This window comes from Thalassophryne amazonica, chromosome 13 (assembly GCF_902500255.1).
Source record: "Thalassophryne amazonica chromosome 13, fThaAma1.1, whole genome shotgun sequence".
In the NCBI taxonomy this organism is placed as follows: Eukaryota; Metazoa; Chordata; class Actinopteri; order Batrachoidiformes; family Batrachoididae; genus Thalassophryne; species Thalassophryne amazonica.
The window spans coordinates 18,704,841-18,731,222 of record NC_047115.1 but is presented as its reverse complement, the minus strand read 5'-3'; the positions used below and the strand labels follow the sequence as shown (position 1 = coordinate 18,731,222).

At 41.2% G+C, this 26,382-nt stretch overlaps 1 protein-coding gene across 1 annotated transcript in view; it reads right to left on the bottom strand.

The window, feature by feature from the left end:
- Positions 1-26,382, bottom strand: part of abch1 (ATP-binding cassette, sub-family H, member 1) — a 63,266-nt gene that overhangs the window by 5,292 nt on the left and 31,592 nt on the right. The window contains 14 exon segments of the mRNA XM_034185139.1: positions 6,126-6,229; positions 6,993-7,081; positions 8,714-8,751; positions 8,753-8,785; positions 10,365-10,421; positions 10,631-10,680; positions 10,831-10,904; positions 15,673-15,773; positions 16,648-16,816; positions 16,956-17,052; positions 17,225-17,405; positions 19,858-19,932; positions 22,772-22,865; positions 23,634-23,741. Coding sequence (XP_034041030.1) covers positions 6,126-6,229; positions 6,993-7,081; positions 8,714-8,751; positions 8,753-8,785; positions 10,365-10,421; positions 10,631-10,680; positions 10,831-10,904; positions 15,673-15,773; positions 16,648-16,816; positions 16,956-17,052; positions 17,225-17,405; positions 19,858-19,932; positions 22,772-22,865; positions 23,634-23,741 — 1,270 coding nt within the window.

Here is a 26,382-nt window from a genome sequence, read left to right as displayed (position 1 = left end):
TGAGTATCCGAGAAATTGTGCATGAGCTGGACATGCCCCAACATGCCCTGTGAGGCTTCATCACGGCATTGCTTTGCGCCATGCAGCTCTGCCGTGACAAAAACTCCTGTAACAGTGGAATGTGCCGTTCATTTCTAAACTGGACGCTGTCTTGATCCGGTATGTCGTCTGACTAGCACAGGAATTGCGGAAGACATGGACATCAGCACTTTTTCGGCACATTGAGACAGACGTGCGGAGGAACTCGCATAACCCTAACCCTAACCCTAACCCTTGTCCCACGCCATGAGCGGTATGATGGCGCAATCCTCCACTTCTCTTTCCATGAAAAAAACTCCTGTAACTAGAATGTGCCGAAAAAGTGCTGATGTCCACGCCTTCTGCCTTTTTTGTGAACGTTAGATGACGTCCCGGATCAACAAAGCCTTCACGTTGGAAATGATCTGGTTGTTTGAGTGGGGTTTGAGCCTGTTGATCGGCGCTCGGAGCGAGCCGCGCTCTCAGACGCTGTGGGCAGTCTTTAAACCGGCTGGAGCACTCCTTAATCTGTGTAATCCCCATAAAATCGTCGCTGAAAGCCATCTAAATTTTCTGAATTGTGTCCAGCTGGAGGTCTCTCACAGTTTCTGGAAAAATTTGATGCAGCAAAGCTCCAAATCGTTCAGACATTTATTCGCAATAAAAATCCGACAAGAGGGGTGGACCACTGCTCACACAAAGCCTGCTCACAGGCGAATGATGCAACCGACAGGCGTGAAAAACTCACGCATGCGCACGAAGGTTCAAGCTTGGCTGATGCAATCACACGTGATTCAAATCCATATGGTTTTTGCAAAAAATAAAAAGGTCCAATACTTTTTGGACAGACCTCGTAGAATAATTAACTTTATTGCCGTCTTTCACTGTAACACATCTACATTCTTATCCCAATATTCCAAGAAATATGGCTTTCATGGAATATTTACCAAGAGTGTCAGGTTGACTCAAGATCAGTTTTTCGAAGATGCTGAAAAGTGCCCGAGCTCAGTACATAAAATAAAGCAAAATAAATCATTTGGGTAAAGAGGCTCAATTCTCCAATGGAAATGGATCCATCTGTAGCACAGGAAGTACTTTGTCTCAAAGGGAGTAGATAATTGTGGAGATTCAGCTGGGAAGTATCACTTTCATTGTGAGGAAATGTCAACTCGACCATTGTGGATTGATTGTCTGCTTGGGTGGTTTCCAACCAGGACCAAAGGCAGTTCCGTGGTGTGATAGTGCAGGTTCCAGGACCTGATCTGATTACATCATTTATCCATATCAGCAGCACATTTGGATGAGATCTTCTTTTGGATCAGCTGGATCGTTCCACCAGGGGGGATTGGTGAATTTATGAAAAGGACGATCTTGGAAAATGATACTCCCCTCCATACTAGTTAGACTTGGACAGAGAGACAAACAAACGGATGGACGGGGTGAATTTTATATGCAAGGGTATAATGATTCTACTTGACATCCAGATCCCAGATCAGCATCAAAATTGGACACATTCTTCCTCTTAAACAAAACTAATCATTCCAACAGGTTTCTTGGAGATCAGCAGCAAACTTTCTAAGAAACTGATCAAAATGTAAATATATAGAAAGCCAAATCATTTTGCAAGGGAAACTGTTATCCAGAATCCACATATGGATCCAGATCAACACCCAAATTGAACACAGTCTTCCTCTGAATAAAACAACTTTCTTGGAGATCAGGAGAAATGTTTTGAAGAAATTCATCAAAATGTGTTAAAAAAAAAAAATAAAAAAAGAAGCAGGAAAAGAGTTATCCACAATCCACATATTGATCCAGGTCAAAACCAAAATGTAATGGCCTCATCCTGCTTATAATACTTAGAATTTTAATGCTTCCTGGAAATCAGCTGCAAGATTTTGTATAATTTTGCTACAAAAAAAAAGAAAACCAAATACCCTTGGTAGAGATTTAAAAACAAACAACACAACAACAAATCCAGCTGTTTTTACACTTTACAGTGACACCCTGTTGACACGTTTCAGCAAAGTTAGAAAGTTTGCATAATTGTAGATTCCATAACATTTCCAGGAGCTCATTCTGTTTCTTGTTCAGGGAGGAAGAAAAGAGGTTGAAAGAAAGCCAAAGGAAGGCCACAGACACAAACACTCCCTGACGTTCTGCCCTAATCTTCAGCCATTAAAACACATCACAAGCAATTAAAAGAACTGATGTCAGATTATGTTCTGGTCATGCATTTGCATCATGACATCTCAGTAGATCAAAGCAATAATTTGCTCAACTTGTCCAGAAAATGCAGGTACGGCCGTGTGTGTGTGTGTGTAAGACACCGTCTGTCTCCCCTGACAACGTGCAAAAATAGACCCGTACTAAGCGGACACATGACTGCTCGGTTGCCACAGCAATCAAGAGCTGTTGTCGTGGCGATCTCACGGTGATTCCTGGATACGACCAACGCTGGATGTGATTTATGGAGCGGTGGTCTCTTTGGACTTTGGCACCTTAATTAGCACGCAGAAGCCCTTACACACACACACACACACACTCATACACAAATGTGCACATCGCTAAAAATGATGCGCCGCCAGGTCTGCACGGAACCAAGACTTTAAAGAGTCGGCCTTCCCGTCCGCTGCCGTTCCGTTACATTCAAGGGTTTTGAGAATAATGAGCAGTGGTTCTAAACGTGACCCTGCTGACCCTGTTACCAGGGAGGAGACATTCTTAGGGTGCTCCACTGTCCAAGTGGAAAGCTAAACAATTTAACAGCCAGCTGCACTATTTATATGAAACACGAAATAAGGATGTGCGCAAAAGATGAATCAGAATGTGCATTTTTGTGCAAGTGGAAGTCAGACAGGGATTCTGAACGACAGCGTTACCTGTACAACCCAGAGAAGAATCTCAAAGGAATCAACTGTAAGCACACTGCTTTGTCAATATTATTATTATTTTTGTGGCATTATGATGTCACAAGGATGTTTTTTTTTTTTATTGACCCCCCCCCCACTAACACTTAGTGCTGTTGTCTGATCTTGAGGAAATATTCACTAGCTTGGCCAAAATTTGAGTCAAAGGCATCGTGCCGCTGCTCTATTGAAACGACTGTGGCGCTTAAGATCAAGGATGATCAGTTTGCTTTTGCATGATGCTTGCAAGAAGCAGATGTCTTATTTCACTGAATGTGAAAATTTTAATTTTAACTTCTGAGTCGGTGAAGCGGTGATAACAGGGTATTGTTTACGCTGTGTGTGTGTGTGTGTGTGTGTGTGTGTGTGTGTGTGTGTGTCTGCGGACCCGGCGCCACGAGGGGGCGTTTGGGGGCGACGCCCCCTCACGTCATCAACCTCACCCCCTCAGATGTGAGAGTTATCAAAAAATAAAAATAAAAAAGAAAGATAAAGAAATACTGGAAAATATAGCAAAAATATTAGTTATTCAATAATATCACGTATTTAACAAATAAACCAAATTAATTAACTAAAGTAATTAATTTTAAAACAAATGATATGGCATGTGTCTGTGTTCAAGTGATTTGATAGGTTGAGGGTTGCGCTTGTCAGTGCGGCAGAGGGCAAGGATCCTGAGTCCAGCGATTATGGCAAAGTGGACGAACTAAAGCATGCTCGATTTATTCAAGCAGTGTCTGAGCTGGAGTTCCTGGGATTCGTCAAGTCCACCAAGCAAAAGGCAGATCATGTAGCACGACTCACTTGGGGAGGGTGTTAAGATTTTGCACACGAGTGGAAAAAGCCTAGTGATCACAGACGCAGCATGCTGCATGAACGAAAGGCGAACTTAATAAGGCTGGCATTTGAGCGCCTTGGGGCAACTGTTTGTTGTGATTTGACGCTATACAAGAAAAAAGTTGATTGATTGATTGATTGATTGACCTCATCAAGCAGGCTGGTGGTGGCACCGCGAAGGGAGAGAACGCGCATTGTGTTCTGCGTGTCTGTTTATAAGAATCTTCTTGCCCAGAAGAAAAAAGAGCGCCAACAACTACTCATAACTGTGTTCTTCACTCGGAAAAAGACACCTGCAGCGAGGCCTTCAGCGGGTCAGTGCCACGACGAAGAGGCGCGGTCAGAGGAACTGTGAAATGCTGGTCAGTCACTATTAATAATTTCTTATGTGTCCAACCTCGTAGGTTGATCGTTAAAATTAAATTTGTTAGTTCTAAAAGCCATCATAATTATTTATAAGAAAACGTTCTATTTTTATTTCTCAAAAAAATGTTTGGGCCTGAAAACAGGTTGGTGTTATTTTCTACTAAAGTTTGAACTTTGAGAGTGTTTACACACGAGAGAAAAGTGAGAAAATGTTAATGCCTGTTTGAGAAAAGTGTATAAAGTGTGTAGTGAGGGGTTTTACAGCCTTAAAACATCTATAATAATTGTAAAAAATAACGCTGTCTACTTCGCGGATTTCGCCTATTGCGGGCTATTTTTAGAACGTAACTCCTGCGATAAACGAGGGACCACTGTATATCTACATGAAAGGTTTCTTGGACCTGTTGTGTGACTGTCATGCCCAATTGCGCTGTGTTTGCGCTTGTGATGGAGGGCTGTATGTGGGGTTAATCTACTGTCTCATGTCGTTTCTCAGATCAGTTGTTGGTTTGGTTTTGTGGTATGCAGGAGATCACTTGACCGAGGGTCTATACGTTCAAATAATAATTAAAAAAATACTGTCATCACTCTTTACTCTTACTCAGTCAGTCTCTTACAACGGTGTAGCCTAAATACACAAGCTTTCTTGGAGCGCACCCAATTCATTACGCACGCTCAGAGGCACGTCCCCTCCGCTGAGCACTTTTTTGGTGGGGGGGCGCACAACCCCGCTCCCTGTGATAAACTCATCGCCCCCTTAATATTTTTTTTCTGGTGCCGGGCCTGTGTGTCTGGACATGATAACTCAAGAACAACAACTGCATGGATTTCCTTCAAATTTGATTGGAATATTACTTGGATAGATATCTAGAGGAGATTCAATTTTGGAGTAGTTTGGTTAAAGGTCAAGAGTAAGGAAAACATGGGCCCCCCCCCCCCCCAACAACAACAACAACAAAACTTTTTTGTATATCTCAACAACCAATAAGTTAAGATGGGCAATCTAAAGCATATTGATCAGCAAATATTTGTGATTAATTGGTATGAATGACTTCATAATGAAGTCACACAGAAGTCAAATGTAGTCAAAAGTTAGCAACATATTTACGTATATTTAGTTGTCCATTTATATCGTGGTGTGTTGAGTGTCCAGGGCAATTCATCAGCCCTCTGATGCCTTTCATTTACTCTCACTTCACATCTTTTCCTTGCGTCCTTCTCTGGCATCTTTAAAGTACATAAATTAATAAATAAACTGAACTAAATAAATGAAAACAACTGCAATGATCTATAATTGGACTTTTGTTTTATTCCCGTTTTGCATGTTTGATAATTCTGTGTTGTACTTTGTTTAATTGATCTCTGTTATTAGAATCACCGAAGCAGTGGGTCACCTCTTGGAGTTTGGTCTGCTTGAGTTTTCTTCCTCAAACCCCCCCCCCCCCCCAAAAAAAAACAAAAACAAAATGGGGGTTTTTCCTTACCACTGTCACCTATGTGCTTGCTGGGGGGGGGGTTTAAGGTTAGACTTTGTGAAGAGTTTTGGGGTGACTTTTGGGGTGAATTGAACAGAAAACATGCATAAATGCGTGAATAAATGAATATAGAAATATCAAAGAAACACAAATTTATGTCATTATACCCCTTTTACTAAAATATATGTATATAAATAATGTAAAATAAATATATGTATTACTAAAATACATGTATGCATTTATGTACCATTTATATATTCATTATTTGTTTCCACATTTATTTATTTACTAATTATTTAGACTTTTATATCCATAATTCAATTGAATTTTATGAATAATTATCTCCATTAAAAAACACATTTCCTGAAATGGCTCATGAGGCCAATATTCTGTTTTTAATTACTTATTTCTCCCCCCCCAAATAATCTGAATTGTATTGTTACAGCTGCAACTGTCCAATCAGTACAGTTTCATGTCATGGATGTGCAGTTGGCTTTGTGTCAGCGTGCTGGAGTCGGACCTTGAAGACCAGCAGGATGAAGAGGAGCAGCAGGATGATCTGAACGCTGATGACAAACAGCTGTGAAAAAAGATGGGCCAGTATGGTCTCCAGAGAGCTCACGCCTGCCACAAACACACAGAGACAAATATCACAGGCAACCAAAAACCTCCCAAAGCCACAAACCTGCTTCACTTTAATCAGGCTTTGCATTAAACATAAGTAAACTGTATCATGAATGTAATTTATTTACATTAAAGAAATAAGAAAAAAAAAATCTAAGATTACAGTACACTGGCTGTGAAAAAAAACAAAACAAATCAGATTCACTTTCTGCATTGATCATTTTACGCCCTCTACTGGTAAATATCACATTACAATTTGTTCTTTGTTTTATTTTCTGCAGCATAACGACTTGTAGAAATCAAGAACACAGGTAAATCTCACAAACAACCTTCTCAAATAAGCTGTGCAGCATTAAAAAAAAAATACAAAAACAATCAAACAAAAAAAGAAGACAACTGGTCTTTAATAATTAAATAGATTTTTGAATAGTGAATATATTATCTGATTGAATATTTGTGGCTTGAAACTGAGAGTGGTTGATTTCTATTTAGTTTTGTATATATTTTTAGTTAACTTTTTCTTATGTGCTGTTATTTATGGAAATGTTCATTTTTAATTGTAAAAGCACTTTTAAATGTATAATCTGGAACAGAAACTGTGATGTAAATAGCTAATTATTATTGCTCCTTTTTTAATGGAAAAAGTTCATGTCAAGAGGTTAATTTATCATGACAGAAATCAGACGTCTGTCAGAAAAAAAGGCGGCAGAAGCAGAATTTTATTTTTTTTACTCCATTGTGTTGTTGAACTTTGACCTCTCACCTGCAACCCAGCATCTATCCAAAAGCCCCTCCTTCCTCTCTAGGACAAAAGAGAGGGCGGTCAGACCTACAGCCAGGTAGAAGGTAATACTGGAAGAACAGAGAAGGACAAAGAAGAGTGAAACTGATCAGATAAGTGGGCGGTGCTCACAAACATTTTTCTTTCTGGCATCAAACCCTTTCCAATCATCACTCACACACATCCTGAGCAAGTTCCATTTAAGGAACATCTCTGAATCTCAGCTCCTTCAGAGTTCCATTTCAGAATCTTACCTTTAAGTTTTGTAACCACAGTACAGCACAGACTTCCTCCCCATTTGAGGACAACTGGAGCTCGTGCTTTCCAGACAGTTCCATCTAAACTACATCATGACATCTGAATATCCTCCACTGACTGCATTGTTTCCATAGGAATTTTTTATGAGGCACATAAAAATATTTTGTTTCTCGTGACCTTTCAGTCATAACTTTCTTTATGGTTTGACATTGTTGTGCATGCTTGATTAAAAAACAAAAAACAAAACAAACTGGATTGCTTCCTTTGTGGTTCTTGCCAGACATCATCAGCAGCCTGCACACAGGAATTCTGAATGTTACGAGCAGAGTCAGAATCTCTGATTTCTTCCCAGTGGCATTCATCAAGGATGCGTTACGGTTCCTCCTCTGTTCAGTGGCTGCTTGTACTGGGTGTTGGGTTGGGTTGCAGAGACTGGGGCTTTGGTGCTTTTGTTGGTGAGCAAAGGTCAACAAATGCAGACTTAGAAGGGTCCAGCCCCTGAACTGGGACGCAGCATTGACCTTGACATTACACATGATGCTGTGATCTTTGCAGAATCAACAATGCCCTGATTGCTGCACTTGAGAAGCTGAGTAAGGATTTGGAGCATCTGGGTTTGCCATTGTTCAGGATCGACACTAAGATCCAGGCTTTCAATGGCTTCTTGGACTCGGCCATCAGAAGTGTATCTCTATGCAGTGAAAGTGTCCAACCTGTAGTGAGATTCACTAAGCTGACAGTGACATTCATGCCCTTGCGTTCTCGGCCTTTGAGATCAAGAGACACCTGTGAAGAGTTGACGGAGTAATCAGGAAACAGAGGTGGTGTCAATACATTTCCAGGAGAGTGAAGGTTCAAGTTTTTCAGATCTTGATGCTTACTGTATGGTTGTAAGGTCCAATCCCAATACTCTCCCTTAGCCCTGAAGGGGTAGGGTGAAGGGGAGTATTGGTACTGGGCCACAGACTTGGATTCTAAGCAGTAACCTAAGGTGACGAATGTGCCTTTGGTACCAGGTCTCCTCGGATTAGTGTTGGGTACCACTGCAAAGGCCGTGTCAAACAACTATTTAGGACTTGCACTGTGCGGGGAACATCAGCTATGATATATTGTCCATGTTACACGTTTCTCTGAGCATGATCCAGCACACAGGTGCCTGAACGTTGAGAACCCCAGCAGCTGGCTGCGGTAGATACTGTCGATGGTTACTTGTGAGCAGTGGGGATGGACTGGTTGACTGCCTGAACGGTTGCCATCCAGGACCCTAGATGGTTCTGGAGTGTGGTGGATGCTGTGGTGCTTGGCACCAGCACATGCTCCCAGACCTGACCTGACCTGATTCAGTGTAATGCTCAAGGATATTAAGATATTCAGATGAAAGTAACTAGGGATCGACTCATCGATTGGTCAACCTGCTCCATCACCTTTAAATGAACCATACTGACCTGAGAACAGCCCCAGGTGTCACAAATGTTGTGAAGTACTGTATTTTTGCTGCCGTAGATCGGCTCTTCAAACTGGAAGATGAAAACAAAAAAAGTATTTTCAGACAGCAGATGGTGTTTAAAATATCTGACATTCCCACAATATCCCTGCTAAGTTCAAGATTTGCCAAAACAAAACACAACAAAAAAACAGATTAGACGAAACTCCTACAGTTCCCTATCCTGGCCAAGTCCTGTAACTATTCCTGGGAGATCCCAAGGGCATTCCCAAGACAACTGGGAAATATAATCCTTCCAGCGTGTCCTTGGTCTTTCCCAGGACCCTCCTCTCAGTAGGATATGCCTGGAAGACCTCCTTAAGGAGAAGGGACCATCTTCACCAGATGCCCGAAACCACTTCAACTGGCTCCTTTCAATGTGAAGAAGTTGCGGCTCTACTCTGAGTCCCTCCCAGATAGTCAAGCTTCTCACCCTGTCCAGCACTGTTTAAGTCCAGATACCCGACGAAGGAATCTCATTTTTGCTGCTTGTATCCACGATCTTATTCTTCAGCCATTACCCAAAACTCATGACCATAGGTGAAGCTGGAGTGTAAATCGATTGGTAAGATCAGCTCCTTCTTTAACACGACAGACCGGCACAACATATGTAATCCCAGTGTGTCTATCGATCTCCCACTCCAATTTACCCCCACTCGTGAACAAGACCCTGAGATACTTAAATTCCTCCACTTGGGGCCGTAACTCTCACCTAGAGGGGGAAATAGACCGTTTTCCAACAGAGGACCATGGTCTCAGACTTGAAGGTGCTGATTCTCATCCCAGACGCCCCTCTAGTGCACACTGGAGGTCATTGAGAGATCACCGCCTGATGAAGCCAACAGAACCACATCATCTGCAAAAAGCAGAGATGCAACTCTGAGCTCACCAAACTGGACACTTCCAGTCCCTGACTGCCACCTTGAAATCCCGTCTATGAACATCACAAACAGGATTGGTGACGAGGGGCGGTTGGGAGTCCAGCTCCCACCGGAACAGGTCTGATGTAATGCAGAGAATGCGAACACCGTCCCTACTTTGGTCAGAGTCTGGATTGCACATTGCAGTGAATCCAGTGCCCCATATTCCTGTAGCACCCCCCTCAGGATACCTTGAGGACAGTCATATGCTTTTTCCAAGTCCACAAAAGACGTAGACTGGTTATACTCCCAAGACCCCCTGCCTAGATTGCCACCTTATCATGGTGGAGGGGTTTGTGTGCTCCAGTGAGCCTGGGAGCTGTGTTGTTTGGAGCATTAGCTCCTGGTAGGGCCACCACTGTCAAATTGGCCCCAGCTGAGGAGACAGACAAAGGGTGATCTTTATGATCCTTTATGACAGACACAAATAGGGATGGAGTTATTGAGCCCGGATCAGGGATACCGGGGCCTCCTCCTGGTGCCAGGCCAGGGGGGAGGGAGCTCCCAGGCGAGTGCCTGGTGGCCGAGTCTACCACCGTGGGACCTGGTCAGGCTCAGGCTGAAGAAACAACACAATATCTTCACCACCTGCAGGGAGCCTGTAGAGGGTCTGCTGCACTGTTCTGATGGCAGTGGACGGGCGCAAATATGCCCACATGGACTGACACTTGGTTATGCACAATATATTCTTACCTTTATTGGCATGGCGACCAGGTAGGACCTACTACCCATCTTATTGTCAACAAAAGCCTGCAGGCAGAAGAAACAGTACAGTGGATGGTGAATTGTATCATACATGACATTTTATTCCCGTGTGAGTTAGCTCAAAATTTTTTAAATTCTATAACCTTTGTTTTCTGGCATTGTAAGGAAACCATGACTCTCTAATAAAGGAAATAATCTCAACATTTGTTCAAGCCTTAAGTGAACAAAGCAAACAGCAGGAATCACTTTTATACCTGAAAAGCCTCTTGTAGTTTCTGCTGCAGCATCATTGCAATTTGTTGATCTAAAGAAAACATACGTGATAATTAACACTTTGATTGATGAGGTCTCACCTCAACATTATAGTCTGCATCCAACAGCACAGTTTTTAAACATTTATTTTAGATTTTAGAATGTAAGCGCTGCATATTGTTTCTCTTCACTTCTGAAGAACTCACTTGTCAGGTCAGCCAGACGTGCACGGATCCTCCATCCACCACCTCCCAGGGAACGTGCCGCTGGATGATCCTGAAAAATCATCAGCCTTAACTCAGCAAATGATTTGACTCCTTGAAAATTACAAGATAAATGTACTGCATCTGCTAACCGTCCAGTCAAGGGGGCATTATTGCACAATGCAAAAAAATAGCCTTTGTCTGTTCAGCACTTGTTACCGGGAAGATTTGGTTGTAGGATTTTGGATTTTTTTGTTTGTTTGTTTTGTTCTCGTAGCTGATTAAGATGACTTATGGACATGGACATGTAAGATGACCTTATTAGTTTTCTAGTTTTATGGAAATTATACGGATTTTTGCAGTTGTTTGAGTCGTGTGAGAACATGTTTGTTTGTTGTGAAATTTTGATGACCTGAACGTCAGTTTGAGGATGTGGTTTTATTTTTTATGTATCCTGCAGTGGTAAAAATGGTAAATGGACTGCATTTATGTAGCGCTTTTCCATCTGCATCAGACACTCAAAGCGCTTTACAATCAAATCAAATCAATTTTATTTATATAGCGCCAAATCACAACAGTTGCCCCAAGGCGCTTTATATTGTAAGGCAAGAAAATACAATAATTACGTTAAAAACCCCAACGGTCAAACGACCCCCTGTGAGCAAGCACTTGGCGACAGTGGGAAGGAAAAACTCCCTTTTAACAGGAAGAAACCTCCAGCAGAACCAGGCTCAGGGAGGGGCAGTCTTCTGCTGGGACTGGTTGGGGCTGAGGAGAGAACCAGGAAAAAAGACATGCTGTGGAGGGGAGCAGAGATCGATCACTAATGATTAAATGCAGAGTGGTGCATACAGAGCAAAAAGAGAAAGAAACACTGGGAACCCCCCAGCAGTCTAAGTCTATAGCAGCATAACTAAGGGATGGTTCAGGTCACCTGATCCAGCCCTAACTATAAGCTTTAGCAAAAAGGAAAGTTTTAAGCCTAATGTTAAAAGTAGAGAGGGTGTCTGTCTCCCTGATCTGAATTGGGAGCTGGTTCCACAGGAGAGGAGCCTGAAAGCTGAAGGCTCTGCCTCCCATTCTACTCTTACAAACCCTAGGAACTACAAGTAAGCCTGCAGTCTGAGAGCGAAGCGCTCTATTGGGGTGATATGGTACTATGAGGTCCCTAAGATAAGATGGGACCTGATTATTCAAAACCTTATAAGTAAGAAGAAGAATTTTAAATTCTATTCTAGAATTAACAGGAAGCCAATGAAGAGAGGCCAATATGGGTGAGATATGCTCTCTCCTTCTAGTCCCTGTTAGTACTCTAGCTGCAGCATTTTGAATTACTGAAGGGTTTTCAGGGAACTTTAGGACAACCTGATAATAATGAATTACAATAGTCCAGCCTAGAGGAAATAAATGCATTAATTAGTTTTTCAGCATCACTCTGAGACAAGACCTTTCTAATTTTAGAGATATTGCGTAAATGCAAAAAAGCAGTCCTACATATTTGTTTAATATGCGCATTGAATGACATATCCTGATCAAAAAATGACTCCAAGATTTCTCACAGTATTACTAGAGGTCAGGGTAATGCCATCCAGAGTAAGGATCTGGTTAGACACCATGTTTCTAAGATTTGTGGGGCCAAGTACAATAACTTCAGTTTTATCTGAGTTTATAAGCAGGAAATCAGAGGTCATCCATGTCTTATGTCTGTAAGACAATCCTGCAGTTTAGCTAATTGGTGTGTGTCCTCTGGCTTCATGGATAGATAAAGCTGAGTATCATCTGCGTAACAATGAAAATTTAAGCAATGCCGTCTAATAATACTGCCTAAGGGAAGCATGTATAAAGTGAATAAAATTGGTCCTAGCACAGAACCTTGTGGAACTCCATAATTAACCTTAGTCTGTGAAGAAGATTCCCCATTTACATGAACAAATTGTAATCTATTAGATAATATGATTCAAACCACCGCAGCACAGTGCCTTAATACCTATGGCATGCTCTAATCTTTGTAATAAAATTTATGGTCAACAGTATCAAAAGCAGCACTGAGGTCTAACAGAACAAGCACAGAGATGAGTCCACTGTTTGAGGCCATAAGAAGATCATTTGTAACCTTCACTAATGCTGTTTCTGTACTATGATGAATTCTAAAACCTGACTGAAACTCTTCAAATAGACCATTCCTCTGCAGATGATCAGTTAGCTGTTTTACAACTACCCTTTCAAGAAGTTTTGAGAGAAAAGGACACCTCACATTCACCCTGATGTCAGGGTGCTGCCATACAAGGTGCTCACTACACACCGGGAGCAACTAGGGGATTAAGGACCTTGCCCAAGGGCCCTTAGTGACTTTCCAGTAAGGCTGGGATTTGAACCAAGGATTCTCTGGTCTCAAGTCCAACGCTTTAACCACTAGACCATCACCTCCCCAGTGTTTGTTTTTAATATCATCATAGCACTATAATTTGAGAAACATTTGTTAGTTAGTTAGTTTGTTTCACTATTCCTCAGAGGCGCTTCGGCCAATTTCCACCAAACTTGCATATAAGTTGACCCCAGAATTGCCCTTAAGGGGGCTTGTTTTGTCAAAGGGGGAGGGGAGGTGATGGTCTAGTGGTTAAACATTGTGCTTGAGCCCAGAGGATCCCAGGTTCAAATCCCAGCCTGACCAGAAAGTAACTAAGGGCCGTTGGGCAAAGTCCCCTAGTTGCTCCCAGTGTGTACTGAGTACCTTGTATGACAGCAGCCTGACATTGAGGTGAATGTGAGGTGTTACTATAAAGTGCTTTGAGCGTCTGATGCAGATGGAAAAGCGCTGTGTAAATGCAGAGGTAGATTAGATTTTGGAAGAAAAACATGGTCCAAAAACAATTTTTTTTGTATATCTTAACAACCGAGGAGCCTACATGGATGACGGGTATAAATATGGTGTGGTGAAGGGCAGCTCCCAGACTTGACTTGGTATGAATGACTTCACAGTGATGTCACACAGACGTCATACTCATATGATGATGTCACACATAGTCAAAAACACCATTCCTTGACATATGTATATTTACTTGAACATTTATATTGTTCATGGTGTGTAGAGCATGCAGGTTTTCCTTGACTTCAAAAAACAATCCTTGTGTTTTTCTGACTTTTTATACTTTCTACAATTTTTTTACATACATTTCCAGCCACAGCATGTGTTTCTCAGAGTTTCTGTTGTGCTGATCAGAGGTTAAAGAACGGCATAAAATTTACTGTATGTTATTGAGCACGAGGAACATTCATATGACCTTACAGGAAAATCTGAACCTGCTACCTGATCCTCTCTGTCATCCAGCAGCTGTCACGAGACTGAAGAGACTTTACTTTAGTTGGAGCTGTCAGTGTCACATGACCATGGCAGAATAAGCCAGGACCTGCCCACAGGTGAGGTTGTGACAGGCAGGACCAGACTGTCAACCCAAACATCACAAAGGCACGAAGCTGATTCACACTTTAAATAACGATTGACCTTTACCCTCCACGACTGATTCATCATCATTTGTTGTCAGCTTTGAGGAATGGGGAAAAACTAACACAGTTTAATAAAAGTGCAAACAACCTGTGCACCTAAATTGCTCTTTACTGCGCAACAGCTGTTGGCTGAACATCTATATCTGAGCTGAAGGTTAGCGAACTTCCCACTAGTCCTATGATCCACAAGTCCTAGGGTCCACTAGTCCTACGGTCCACTAGTCCTAGTCCTAGTATTAAGGAGAGCATGTTGAAGTTGTTTTTACATTTATGGTATGCTGTATGTTGCACTAAAGTAGGCTATGTAATGTGTTACATAATATCTGTGCTAATTCCTTATTTTATGTTAGTGATCAAGTATTCGGCTTTGTTATTTGTTTGGAAGTCTCTGAGATCTGGTTTAAAGTTTAAACATAAGAGTAAAGTTTCACTTCCATCACACATGTGCAACTTTCAGATACAGGGAGGGGTCCCCCTATCTGTGAGAGCCAGTAACATATAGACTAAACTACACCCACTGTAACGCCCACATTGTATAAAAGTGTTGTGCGAGCCATCTTTGTCGTCTTTTCACAAGATGGACACCATCTGTGAAGACCCAGGCCTAGTTTTCAACATGACTTTCAATCAATTCAAAATGACGAATATATCGCTGTGGTTCTTGGTAAGGGGGCAGTATATTACAGAGAGAACCAGGGGAGAAATTAAGAAATGTTACAAAAGTGTGACAATTAAAAATACTCAACACTTCTTGCACAGAGGGTTTTTACAAGTGTTGAATGAAAAGTAATGCCTCCATTTCCTTTTTTTTTCCATCAACAGTTGGCAGCACTGGTACAAAACACGTTTTAATACATTCTGTAGCTTCCCCCATAAAATCTGGTAACTTTCCACTAGTCCTAGGTTAAGTAATGTTACAAAGGTGTGAACTCATTTAATTATGATGAATGATCATTATTTGTTGATTTTCAATTCAACAGATTTATAAACAACAGTACAATTAAAGGTGATTAATGGTGTATGTCAACAGAATCATATGGTTTATTTTTGTAAAGTGAACAAAACTGGACCTGGTTTGTTAGCTATTTGAAAGTATTACATTTATTTGTGAACTTTAAAATCAATTTGGGGTTGTAATATAGAGCATCAAATGACATAAAGAGTGGACCAGTGGACCCTAAGACTAGTGGACCCTAGGACTAGTGGAAACTAGAACCAGTGGACCAATAGGACTAGTGGATCCTAGGACCAGTGGACCCTAGGACTAGTGGATCCTAGGGCCAGTGGACCCTAGTAATAGTGAACCCTAAGGGGGGGGAGACACCTCATTTTCTCACCTCTTAGTCAGGTAGCTGGTGAAGTTCTGACCAAAGCCAATGATACCCCAGTAGTCTCCGTTGTAGATCCCGGTGAAGGCGTCCGCGTGGGACAAAGGCACCTACGACAAAAACAAACACCTCATTTTTTTTACATTTCACATTCTGTGGGTCCAGTCAGTGTCAGCAGGCTGTGCAATGATCCAAACCTTCTATTGATACTCAACAGTTTCTGCGTCATGCCAAATACATAATTTCACACTTTCCATTTCATCATTTTTTTTTAATTAAATGATGGTGTGTTTGTTGTTGTTGTGTGAAGGAAAGAACAATGGCTGAAAGTTAAATGGTGACTCCAATGTTCCGTCCTCTTAAAACCCTTTAACAGAACCATTCACGTATAAATGTGAACAATATAAGAATGAGAGTGATTTTTAAAATGTGAAGGACATCTGGAGGTTTCTGTGTAGGCTCTCAGTTGTCCAGGTGGTTTCCATAGTAGAGAAGCTTGAATCTTCGACTGGACTGGGTTGCTTGACGCGAGGACGTTTTGCTTCAAATCGCAGAAGCTTCCTCAGCTTCTTGCTCTGGTCAGACTACTACAGCAAGAATTTTAGCTGAGGAAGCTTCTGTAATTTGAAGCGAAACGTCCTCGCGTCAAGCAACCCAGTCCAGTCGAAGATTTAAGCTTCTCTACTATGACATCTGGAGGGTTCATGCCTCTGCCGAGGCTGAACAACACCAGAATTCTACATTGGATTTAACAACATTACACAATTCCTGACCATCGAGCTTGTCCTGGCGTGCTGATGGTTTAGTGGTTTAGTGGTTTCAGCCACATGATGTAGCATCTTCAGGTTTGAGTCCTGACCTGAGTGACTTTTTGGTGTGTGTCTCATTCCCTATTTACTGTTGTAACTTACACATGCTGAAAAAAAGGGAAACAAAAATGAATTAAGCTGGTCGTCAGCCAAATGACAAGTGTAACCCAAATACCTGATGGATACTGGAGTTGTCTAAGAAGGAGAGCAGTGACTGGCTGTATGCAGAGGGGGCGGTCTCATTATTCACCACAGCGACCCGGATCCCCTTTGGGTCTCCTCCAACGCACAAACAGATCAGAGAGATCTGAATGACGGGCAGCAAGAACTGGAAACATAAGGAGCTGCGAAGAGAAAGCAGACTAATGGTCAAACTTTAGGACCGTTAGTTGTTTTATTTATATGACTCACACAGAAAATATTGGCAGGAAATAATATTTATGATAGAAAATATCAATGATTTCAGACAATGAGCAGGCGCACCCAGGCATTCTCTTCATCCGCACCATGGTTTTAATCATCAGAGCGCCGACGTTCCGACACTTCGGTAGTATGTGTCGGGCTCGTACCTTCCAGTCCGCTGCATATACACACATAAAATCAAAACTTCAGCGGTAATATTCCAAGGCCGGGTGCAAAACAGAAGATCCAAAAGTATCAGTAAGTCTAGTGATTCTATCCTGCTGCACTTTGAACGCACTGTAATCTATCTATACTTCGGGATGCGCAGTACCCAATATAATATTCAGTACCTGAATATTTGGGAAGCTCGTCCGCAGATGTTGGTCCAACTGCAAGAATCGGTCGGCTCTCGTCACGCCCACTCTCAAATGATTGGCTACTCTCCAAAACTCCATCTTGCAGACTGGCCCCCTGCTTAGATTCGGTCTGGTCTGACATTTCACACAGCTGCAGGAAGGCGTGCTCTAAGGTCTGCAACACAACAGAATGTGGACAACATGAATGCAGCGTGTACGTGCATAGAAATATGAAGATAAGGAGGCATCATAGACCATGGACACAAGCTGCAGAAATAAATCAGAGTACACATCACTGCTACTCTGCATCAGAAGCAGGCAATGGTGGCAGCACCAGACATGTCCCACAAGGATGCAATTAAAATGCTGTTAACCAAGTCACTCACACACTGAAATCAGGAGCATCTATGAAAAGAACTCAACAACATGAGCAATTTCAGGATTATAGACCTTTGAAATTGATGAACCTCTGGCGACGATGCTGTTTCCTGACCAGCTGTTTCCTTTGCTCTGCTCACACAAACCTGTTTCTTATAATCACCAAAGTGAACTCTATGCAAACGATATGCTGTTTCATACACCAGGGGTTTCCTGCTTCATTATTTATTACATTGTTTATTATTATTGCGTAGGTTTCCTCCGGACACTCCAGTGTTACCAACTGAATGGTCCCCCCCTAAAAATCGATCCACCGTCTTCACTGCCCATGCGTCCTGTCTGAGTGTCACCAGCGTTTTGCCAATTATCACTAGTTTCTGCTTAAACGCACTCCAGTCATCATCTATCTCAGCGTCAGATATCTGAAGCTTTCGTACAACAATCATTTCCACATAAATTCAGCATTATTTCATCATAAAATTGCTAAAGTCAACTCTATGCAAACAATACAGTGTTTCACATGCCAGGGGGTTTCTGCTTCATTGTTTATTACATTGTTTATGATTATTGCTTGGGATTCCTCCCGACACTCCGGGGTCGCTGACCGAATGGTCCCCCCCCCCAAAAATCGTTCCGCCCTGTCTTCACTGCCCATGCGTCCTTTCTGAGTGTTACCAGCGTTTCGCTAATTATCACCTACTTTCTGCTTAAAATTGCACTCCAGTCGTCATCTGTCTCAGTGACAGATATCTGAAGCTTTTGTACAACAATCATTTCAACATAAATTCAGCATTACAGACAGTGGACTGATCAGAGCGCACAAAAGCTGCTGCAGCTCCTACGTCATTTCAGAGTGCCAGTAACGACTCGCCAATTATCGCCTTGTTTTCTGCTTAAAACTGACTTTAGAATGATTTAAGAGTTTTTACCTTGTCATCTGATGGTTAATAATCATAATTAATCCATTTGATTGCTTTGGGTGTAGAGACTCGTTCTCAGACGTGCTGCTGTGGTCCCAAATGACACGTGTGCAGTGAAGGCAGGGCGGACCTTTTTTTAGGGGGGGGGACACCGGTTTCCTCCCACATTCAAAAACATGCTTATTTAGTGTCTGCTCCTTTCTTTGTTTGTGACCAAGGCAGCATCTCTACATCTGGAGTTGGTCCCCGGGTGCCGGACTGTGGCTGCCCACTGCTCCTAGTGGTTGGATTGCATCTAACTGTAATCAGGATGGGTTAAATACAGAGGACAGATTTCATTGTATGTATGAATATGTCCAATGACAATAAAGGTGCTATTCTATTCTATTCTATTTCTTCTCCACCACTTCCCTGAACATTGCTGGAAGGATTGTACTGGAAATTCACTCTGACCTGGAACACCTTCAGCGAAACTGCAGGATGTAGCTGGTTAGGCACAAGCAGAGGAAAATGTATGCATGTATGTATGTACACTCAAAAAAAATTACTCATTGGATGAACTCAATTCAATTATGTGCAGGATTTCCATCTAATAAATATATGTAGCCTCAACTCAAAAAAGCACATCCCTGCAAAATAATTTAATTTATTTTACTACATTTATTTATTGCTTTAGATGGAAATCCAATCCAATGAGTCAGTTTTTTGAGTGTATGTGTGGATGGATGGATGGATGGATGGATGGATGGATGGATGGATGGATGGATGGATGGATGGATGGATGGATGCAATAATAATAAATCTCAGTATTAATTGCCATGTTGTTCCTGGTGTGCTGTTGAGCATCTTGCATAGCAACATCTGTGTGTATGTGTGTGAATGGGTGAATATGAAGCATCATTCTTAAGCTGTTTGATCATCTATCCTAGATGAAAAATTTTTAAAAGTCACCAATTTGTTCTTGGTATCAGTAAGTGTTTACTTATCACAAAGAGCATCCAAATCCTCTGATGTCTGTGTCAAGGTGCAGGGCTGTTTCTCAGAGTGGGAAACATCAAATGGTTTAATACAGAAGTATTTTTATCTGACCAACAGGAAACCATTTGTACTGCGGCTGACCGGATCAATAATAGAACCAGCTAAGGTGGAAAGTTCTCCACTATTTATTTGTTTCCTCTTGTAGCATCATTACTGGAGATGTTTTAAGTGTTTGCCTTATTGACACATGTACTCTAAAAAATTTTTTATTTGTCAATTTGTTTTTTTCCCCTGATAAACTGTCAGTAGTGGTTTCCAGAGCCCCTGCAGAACATTTTAAACTGCACTCACGGATGCACTGTGCTGCTTCATGACTGCATCAGGAGGACCTTCAGCCAGCAAACAGCCGTTCCGCATCAGACCAACCTGCAGAAAGCACAAGATACTTACACACATGACTGACAGAAGACACCGTTAAAGTGTTACATATTTTCTGTTTTTAAGGTGATTCTGACATTGTTAGTCCTCAGCAGTCAATGTTTTAATGTGTATTATTCAAACACAAGTTGGAAAATGATTTAAAACACATTTTATTTGAACATGAAAAGTCTTGTTTTTAAGATGGAAAAAGTCATATGATGAAAGTAAAGTCAGAATATATTTAAAAAAAAATCAGTTCTTACATTTTTGAAACATATTATGGGTAAAGTTTGACGTGGAATGAGTGACTGCAGCCTGTATGGTACAATATGGGAGGTTAATATACAGTGACTTATTATAGTATTACAACATTTTTCTTGAAATGGGGTGAGTCTCAAAATACTTTTTGTAGGAATATTACTGCTATTTCCTCTTAATTTTTAAATTTTTAATACACTTGCAAAAATAAAAAACAGTTTCACACTCATTATGGGGTATTGTGTGGAGAATTTTGAGGAAAAAAAGATTCCATTTTGGAATGTGAGTGTGAATGTGTTTGTTGGCCCTGCGACAGACTGGCGCCTCTCTCCCAGTGACCGCTGGGATAGACCCCAACCCGCCCACGACCCTTAACTGGAATAAACAGATTCAGAAAATGGATGGATACATTGTAATTTTGTATCTTGTTGAGATGTCAGAACATTTTTATGACCATTGAGGCATTTCAAAATGCTCCCTCCAGTGATCACAACAGTTATTATTATTATTACTTTTCATTGTGCATTGTACTTTCCCAAGTTCAGATCACAGCATTTTTCAGTGACTCCTGCTGCCTCAGAAAAGCTTCTTAAAGAGCTTTTCATTCATCATGGGACAATTAAAATCTCAGCTGAATTCCAAGCTGCTGGAATTCTTTCAGTTAGCTGCTCTGTCCTTCTGTCAGTCGGTGTGATTGTGTTTTTTGCCTTGTTTTCACTCCGTGACCGAGGGTGGCTGACATTAATATGCGTTAAAACAGATGTAAAATCTATCTCTGCATGTTTGAGGATCTTGGATGGTGTATGTGTCTCAGAAAGCCTTAAGTACTTAAAAAAAAAGGGAAAAACATAATTTGTGGTTGACTAATGGCTTTAGGAACTATACACAAAAAAGATTATCAGCCAAAGTATTTTTCTGTAATAAATGGTTTCATGTTGTGTTGCTGTTAACTGTAATGGATAAATACTGTATGTGGGGATACAGACTAACAGACAGGCGTATAAACAGTCAGATCTGATGTCAACTCATCAGGACGCTGCTGATGTGGTCACCATGAGGCTCACTCCAGACACAGACAACGTAAACATGCTTAACAGCGGATTTCCATCAAAATAACAGTACTAGAATTTCGAGTTTCACTTTGCCTCCAGTTAAATTCCTTCACTCTGAAAGTCTCCGTAGGGCTTCGTCTTTACAAACTCTATTGTTAACGTTATATGTTGTAATATGGTGTTTGCACAAACAGCCTATAGGGTTGTTTTTGGGGAAGGACAGTCTCAAGATTGTGCAATATATTACATATTTGACATTTTGCAGCTAAAATGCTGATGTGACTGGTTTGCGACCCTGTTTCTCACTATTTTCGTTAAATGTTATTTGATGATTATGTACATACACAGATAAGAAGCGAGTGTTTTTCTCTGAAGGAGAAGCATACAGGGTATCACTTATTTGAATTCTTCTTAGAGTTGTACCACAGGGCAGTCAGTGTGATAGACTTCTCTTTGTGCAGGAAGTCAGTCAGTCAGTCCATCAGTCCATCATTCAGTCTGTCAGTCAGTCTGTCAGTCAGTCATTCAGTCTCTCAGTCCGTCAGCCAGTCAGTCAGTCAGTCAGTCATGACAATGCCACCCACTGTGTTCCCAGCTGGACACCGCGCTTTGTGCTGCAGGATGCTGCTTACGTAAAATAATTATTTTGTTGCGGACTAATCATTTTCTCTCAGTTTGGCTGCTAAAAATGCCTCTAATCGCTTCCAGAATAACAGAGGACAGTTTCAGGTGCAGCTTTCTCTCTCTCTCTTTCGCTCGCTCTCTCTGTCTCTCTCGTGCGCTTCATGAGGTGGGAAATGCATTTGGAATAGTCTAAAAGGTAATTATTTGTAACGTTTATATTATATATAATGGCTTGGTAAAACAGTTGCATGTTCATTCCGTCTTATGAGCAGCTGTAAAAGTATGTTTATGATAGATTTAAAATCTCGTTATAATCAATCAGACGAGCTGCACTCTGATGCGGTGTGCTGACGCAATCACTCGCACTCCCACTCAGTGTTTTTTAATTGTTTGCGCACGTGAAGTTTACGTAATTAATGCGTGACAGAGATTTTGAACATTTCAATATTTTCTTTGCACACTTGCATGAAGCCACATACAGTTTACAACGGTTTACAAGTTTACAACAAGTTTGCTCTCCTGCACGACAGATTGTGTGCAAGTGCATGGATCAAATTCTTGCAAGTGTCATGGCACCTTTAGGTATACTGACTCAAAGAAACATGTATATGTTGTGGTCAAAAGGTCAAAGGTGAAGGGCACTGGATAATACTTTCTTTCCAAAATGCCTGATTGTCACCAAACGTGGTATGTGTGTGGCAACCTGAAAAAGCCTACTGGTTTTGGGGTGAAAAGGTCAAAGCTCATAATTACTTAACTGTGCTTTGTAAAAGCCTTCTGCAGAAATCTGTTACTTGTCACCCTACTCCCAGGGTCCTGTGGGATACTGCAGATTATGTGCTTATTTTAGTTGTTCCTTCATATTTTTTTCTGCATGCATTCATGTGACATTCTATGCGTAGTTGTCTCACCACATTGGCTTGCCTGGCCTCCTCTATGTAGTGCGTAGTGATGATGACGGAGACCTTCCCCGTCTTCACAATCTCCACCAGATGCTGCCAGATCCTAGAAAGCAGATATTAGAAATCAAGACATAACGTTACAGCCCCTTAGTCACATAGATTTCCTAAAATCCCCATCTCAGAGGCTTATAGCGTAACGGCCACAAGTTTGTTGTGCTGTTAAACAATGGAACTGGAGGAGCGCTGTAAGCTTTCTGAAACATTTTCTGATTCTCCCTTTCAAAGTTTCACGGATACAAAGAAATAAAAGCACCGTCAGTAACTGCATTGATATCTAATTCATTTTTTTAAAATATATTTAAAATAATCCTGAGTAATATCAGGTTTTCCGTACTCATAGTTTTAGCGGTGCAGGTTTTTTAAGAGAAGAAAAGATGTTAGAGGGTTAATCATCACTTTTTAGTGTTAAGACGTAATGTTTGATGAGAGTTAGGGTAAAGCGAACCCATATGGAAAAGATATACATAAATTTTATAAAGTTTTTAACTTGTAAGTACTGCATGTGACAGTCAAACCAGATATAAGATCCTTCGTAAATTTGTACAATATGTAACTTATATAAATTGGGAACTTAAAAGAACAATATATGACAGTAATTCCACACACAGAATCCTTAGTAGATATGTATAATATCAAACTGAGACTTATAAGCACGACACATGTCAAACATAAAGATTTATTACTGGAATTGATGTAACTTCTTGCAAGTTTTTTATATTTCTTTTCCATATGGGAAGGTAAGGTTTAGATGTGTAGGTGTTGCAGTAAAGCTCAGAAAGAATCTCTGGTGAAGGTCCATGCATGTGCATACTTGGCCCTGAGAACAGGGTCCACGCCAACGGTGGGCTCGTCGAGGATGAGCAGTTCTGGATTCTGAAGCAGAGCCGCCCCGAGAGAAACCCGCCGCCGCTGACCCCCACTGTAACGAAAGAGATGTAAAATCAAGACAAAACAAGTGGCTCCCATCTATGTAAAGTGTTATTAATGCATAGATTATGAAAGTATATAGAGAGATGAAAGTGTCTCAGTTTAGTCCACGTTCATGAGTTATGGTGACAAACAGGTTTTGATTGTGACCTATTTTTAATGACGTTATAATTGTTACAGTGTACTCATGTACAAACTCATTCAAGATTCTGGTCCAGACAGCATATGTTGGCTTAGGGTTAGGATGATATGAAAGGGATACATGGAAATGTTTATGAGTTATTACAGCAATAAGGTTTTGACCTTGACCTACTTTTAACAAGGTTGTGCATGTGTGATCTTGCCAAAAATTTTGGTCCAGAGAGCCTGTGTACCTGATATGAACAGGATGCTTGAAAGTATCGACAAGCTATTGCAGCAACAAGGTTTTGACCTTGACCTACTATTAAATAGGTCACAGAGGTCACAAGCGTCACAGAGGACTTGCATGCAAACTCATCCAAGATTGTGGACCACGGAACATATGTATCCGTCATGAAAATGATACTTGGAAGCATCATGAGTTATCACAGGCACAAGGTTGTGACCCTCATCAACATTTAATAAGGTCATAAGGGTCACAGAGGTCACAGGGCATGCATGTGTAAACTCATCCAAGATTTTGCTCTGGATACCATGTGTATCCAATATCAAAGCAATACCTGGAAATATAGTGACAACGTTTTGACCTTAACCTACTTTTAACAAGGTCACAAAGGTCACGTGTGATCTTGCCCAAGACTTTGCTTCAAAGAGCATGTGTATCCGATATGAATATAATACTTGAAAGGCAGTGGTGGCGCCAGGAAATTTTTGTTGGGGGGGGGGTAAAAGCTGGAAGGGCTCCACAAAATGTCATCGAAATGAACAATATATAGTAAATTGCTTTATAAATACCAAGGTATATATTTTAGTCACCCGTGCTCCTCTAAAATGTGGTATCAATGCACACACACATCACTTAGAATGATTGCAAGTTCAGTAAACTTGCACATAGGTATAAATAAAGATAAGTGAAGTTTTAAGAGTGGCCGTAAGGAAACCTAAATTTTTGGAGTATGGAGTTAAATTTGTCTCATTCATACATAATGCACAGAGGGTGATTTACAAATATCGTTTGATTTGTACACGTGCTTTGTGATCCACAATACAAATTTCTGATTTGTAACTTGTGTGTGGGTTTTTACAAATAAATGTTTATTTGCAAAACTGAAAATTCTGTTTGTGAAGGGTGATTCAGCATTGGTGGATCACCGAACACACACATTCATCACTTTGCTCAGTTACGCAATACTGAGACATTCTCAGCGTAAAACTGCAGTTGAGATCCACAAATATGTCAGTCGCTAGTCACATTATTGGCAGAATTATTGGGGTGGGCTGAGGGGGGGCTTGGCTTATTATTGGGTGGGCTTAAGCCCCCCCCCCTTGGTGCCGCCACTGTTGAAAGCATTGATGAGTTATCACATGGTCAAGGTTTTGACCATCACCTATTATTAACAAGGTCATAAGGGTCACAGAGGTCACAGAGCATGCATTTGCAAACTCATCCAAGATTTTGGTGCAGAGACCATATGTATCCAATATGAAAGTGATAATGGAAAGCACTGAGTTACCGCACCGACAAGGGGCGTGACACAACCAATTTCAGTGTCGCCCTTCTGGAGGTCAGTGGACAATAACTGATTTATAACTGATAATTTACTTCTTTGCAGTCTGCTCAGCTGCAAAAGCAGCTGAAACAAACAAACACACAAGACTACACAGATAAAACGCAAGATCTGGGTAACGCAGAGTATGAGGACGGGGGGCACTGACCTAACCATTTGCTGACGGCAAAGAATGAGGCAAAGACAGTTAAGGGTGGCAGGCAGAATATTTTTCCTATGATGTCTCATTAACAGACTTAGCAGATTTTAAGCACACAAAGAGTTCACAAGCTCACAAATCATCTCTCAGAGAAACAAATGTCTTTTTTAATCAAATTCTCTGTACGTCTGCCAGTAGTGTCGTAACACGACAGGCTTTTCTGCACATCACATGAATATAAAATGAAACACTGGAAGCTGGTTTGAGGGGCCTCATGGAAAAACAGAAAAGTCTTTGTAAAGAAACAAAAAGGTGCATAATGAGCTGTAAGGAGAGATGCTGTTTCCTCTTCATACAGTAATCACCACACTGACAAAAAGGGTAATCAGGTGTACGATATTGTTCCAAGTCTCCCTCACACTCTCTTCAAGCAGATTATTGTTTGAGATTGTAGTATATTCCTGATTTTGGCGTCACCTTATCCTCCATTATGTCTCCATAAACTGAACAGAGGGTTTGTCATGTTGCCGTGACACACCGTGCTCCCTGCAACGTCACTTAAAATTCAGGCTTTTAGGTCTGTATGGTATTCTGATGACTTCAGCCAAGACAAAGACACGTCACTTTGCTGGCCCTGTTTGTTTATTTCACTGTCAACAGGATTACGCAAGAGCTACCAGACTGATCTTCATAAACCATGGTGGAGGAGTGGAGCCTGGGACAAGGAAGAAACTGTCAAATTTTGAAGTGACTCCAGTTCAAGGGGAATTTCATGCAGTTTCACT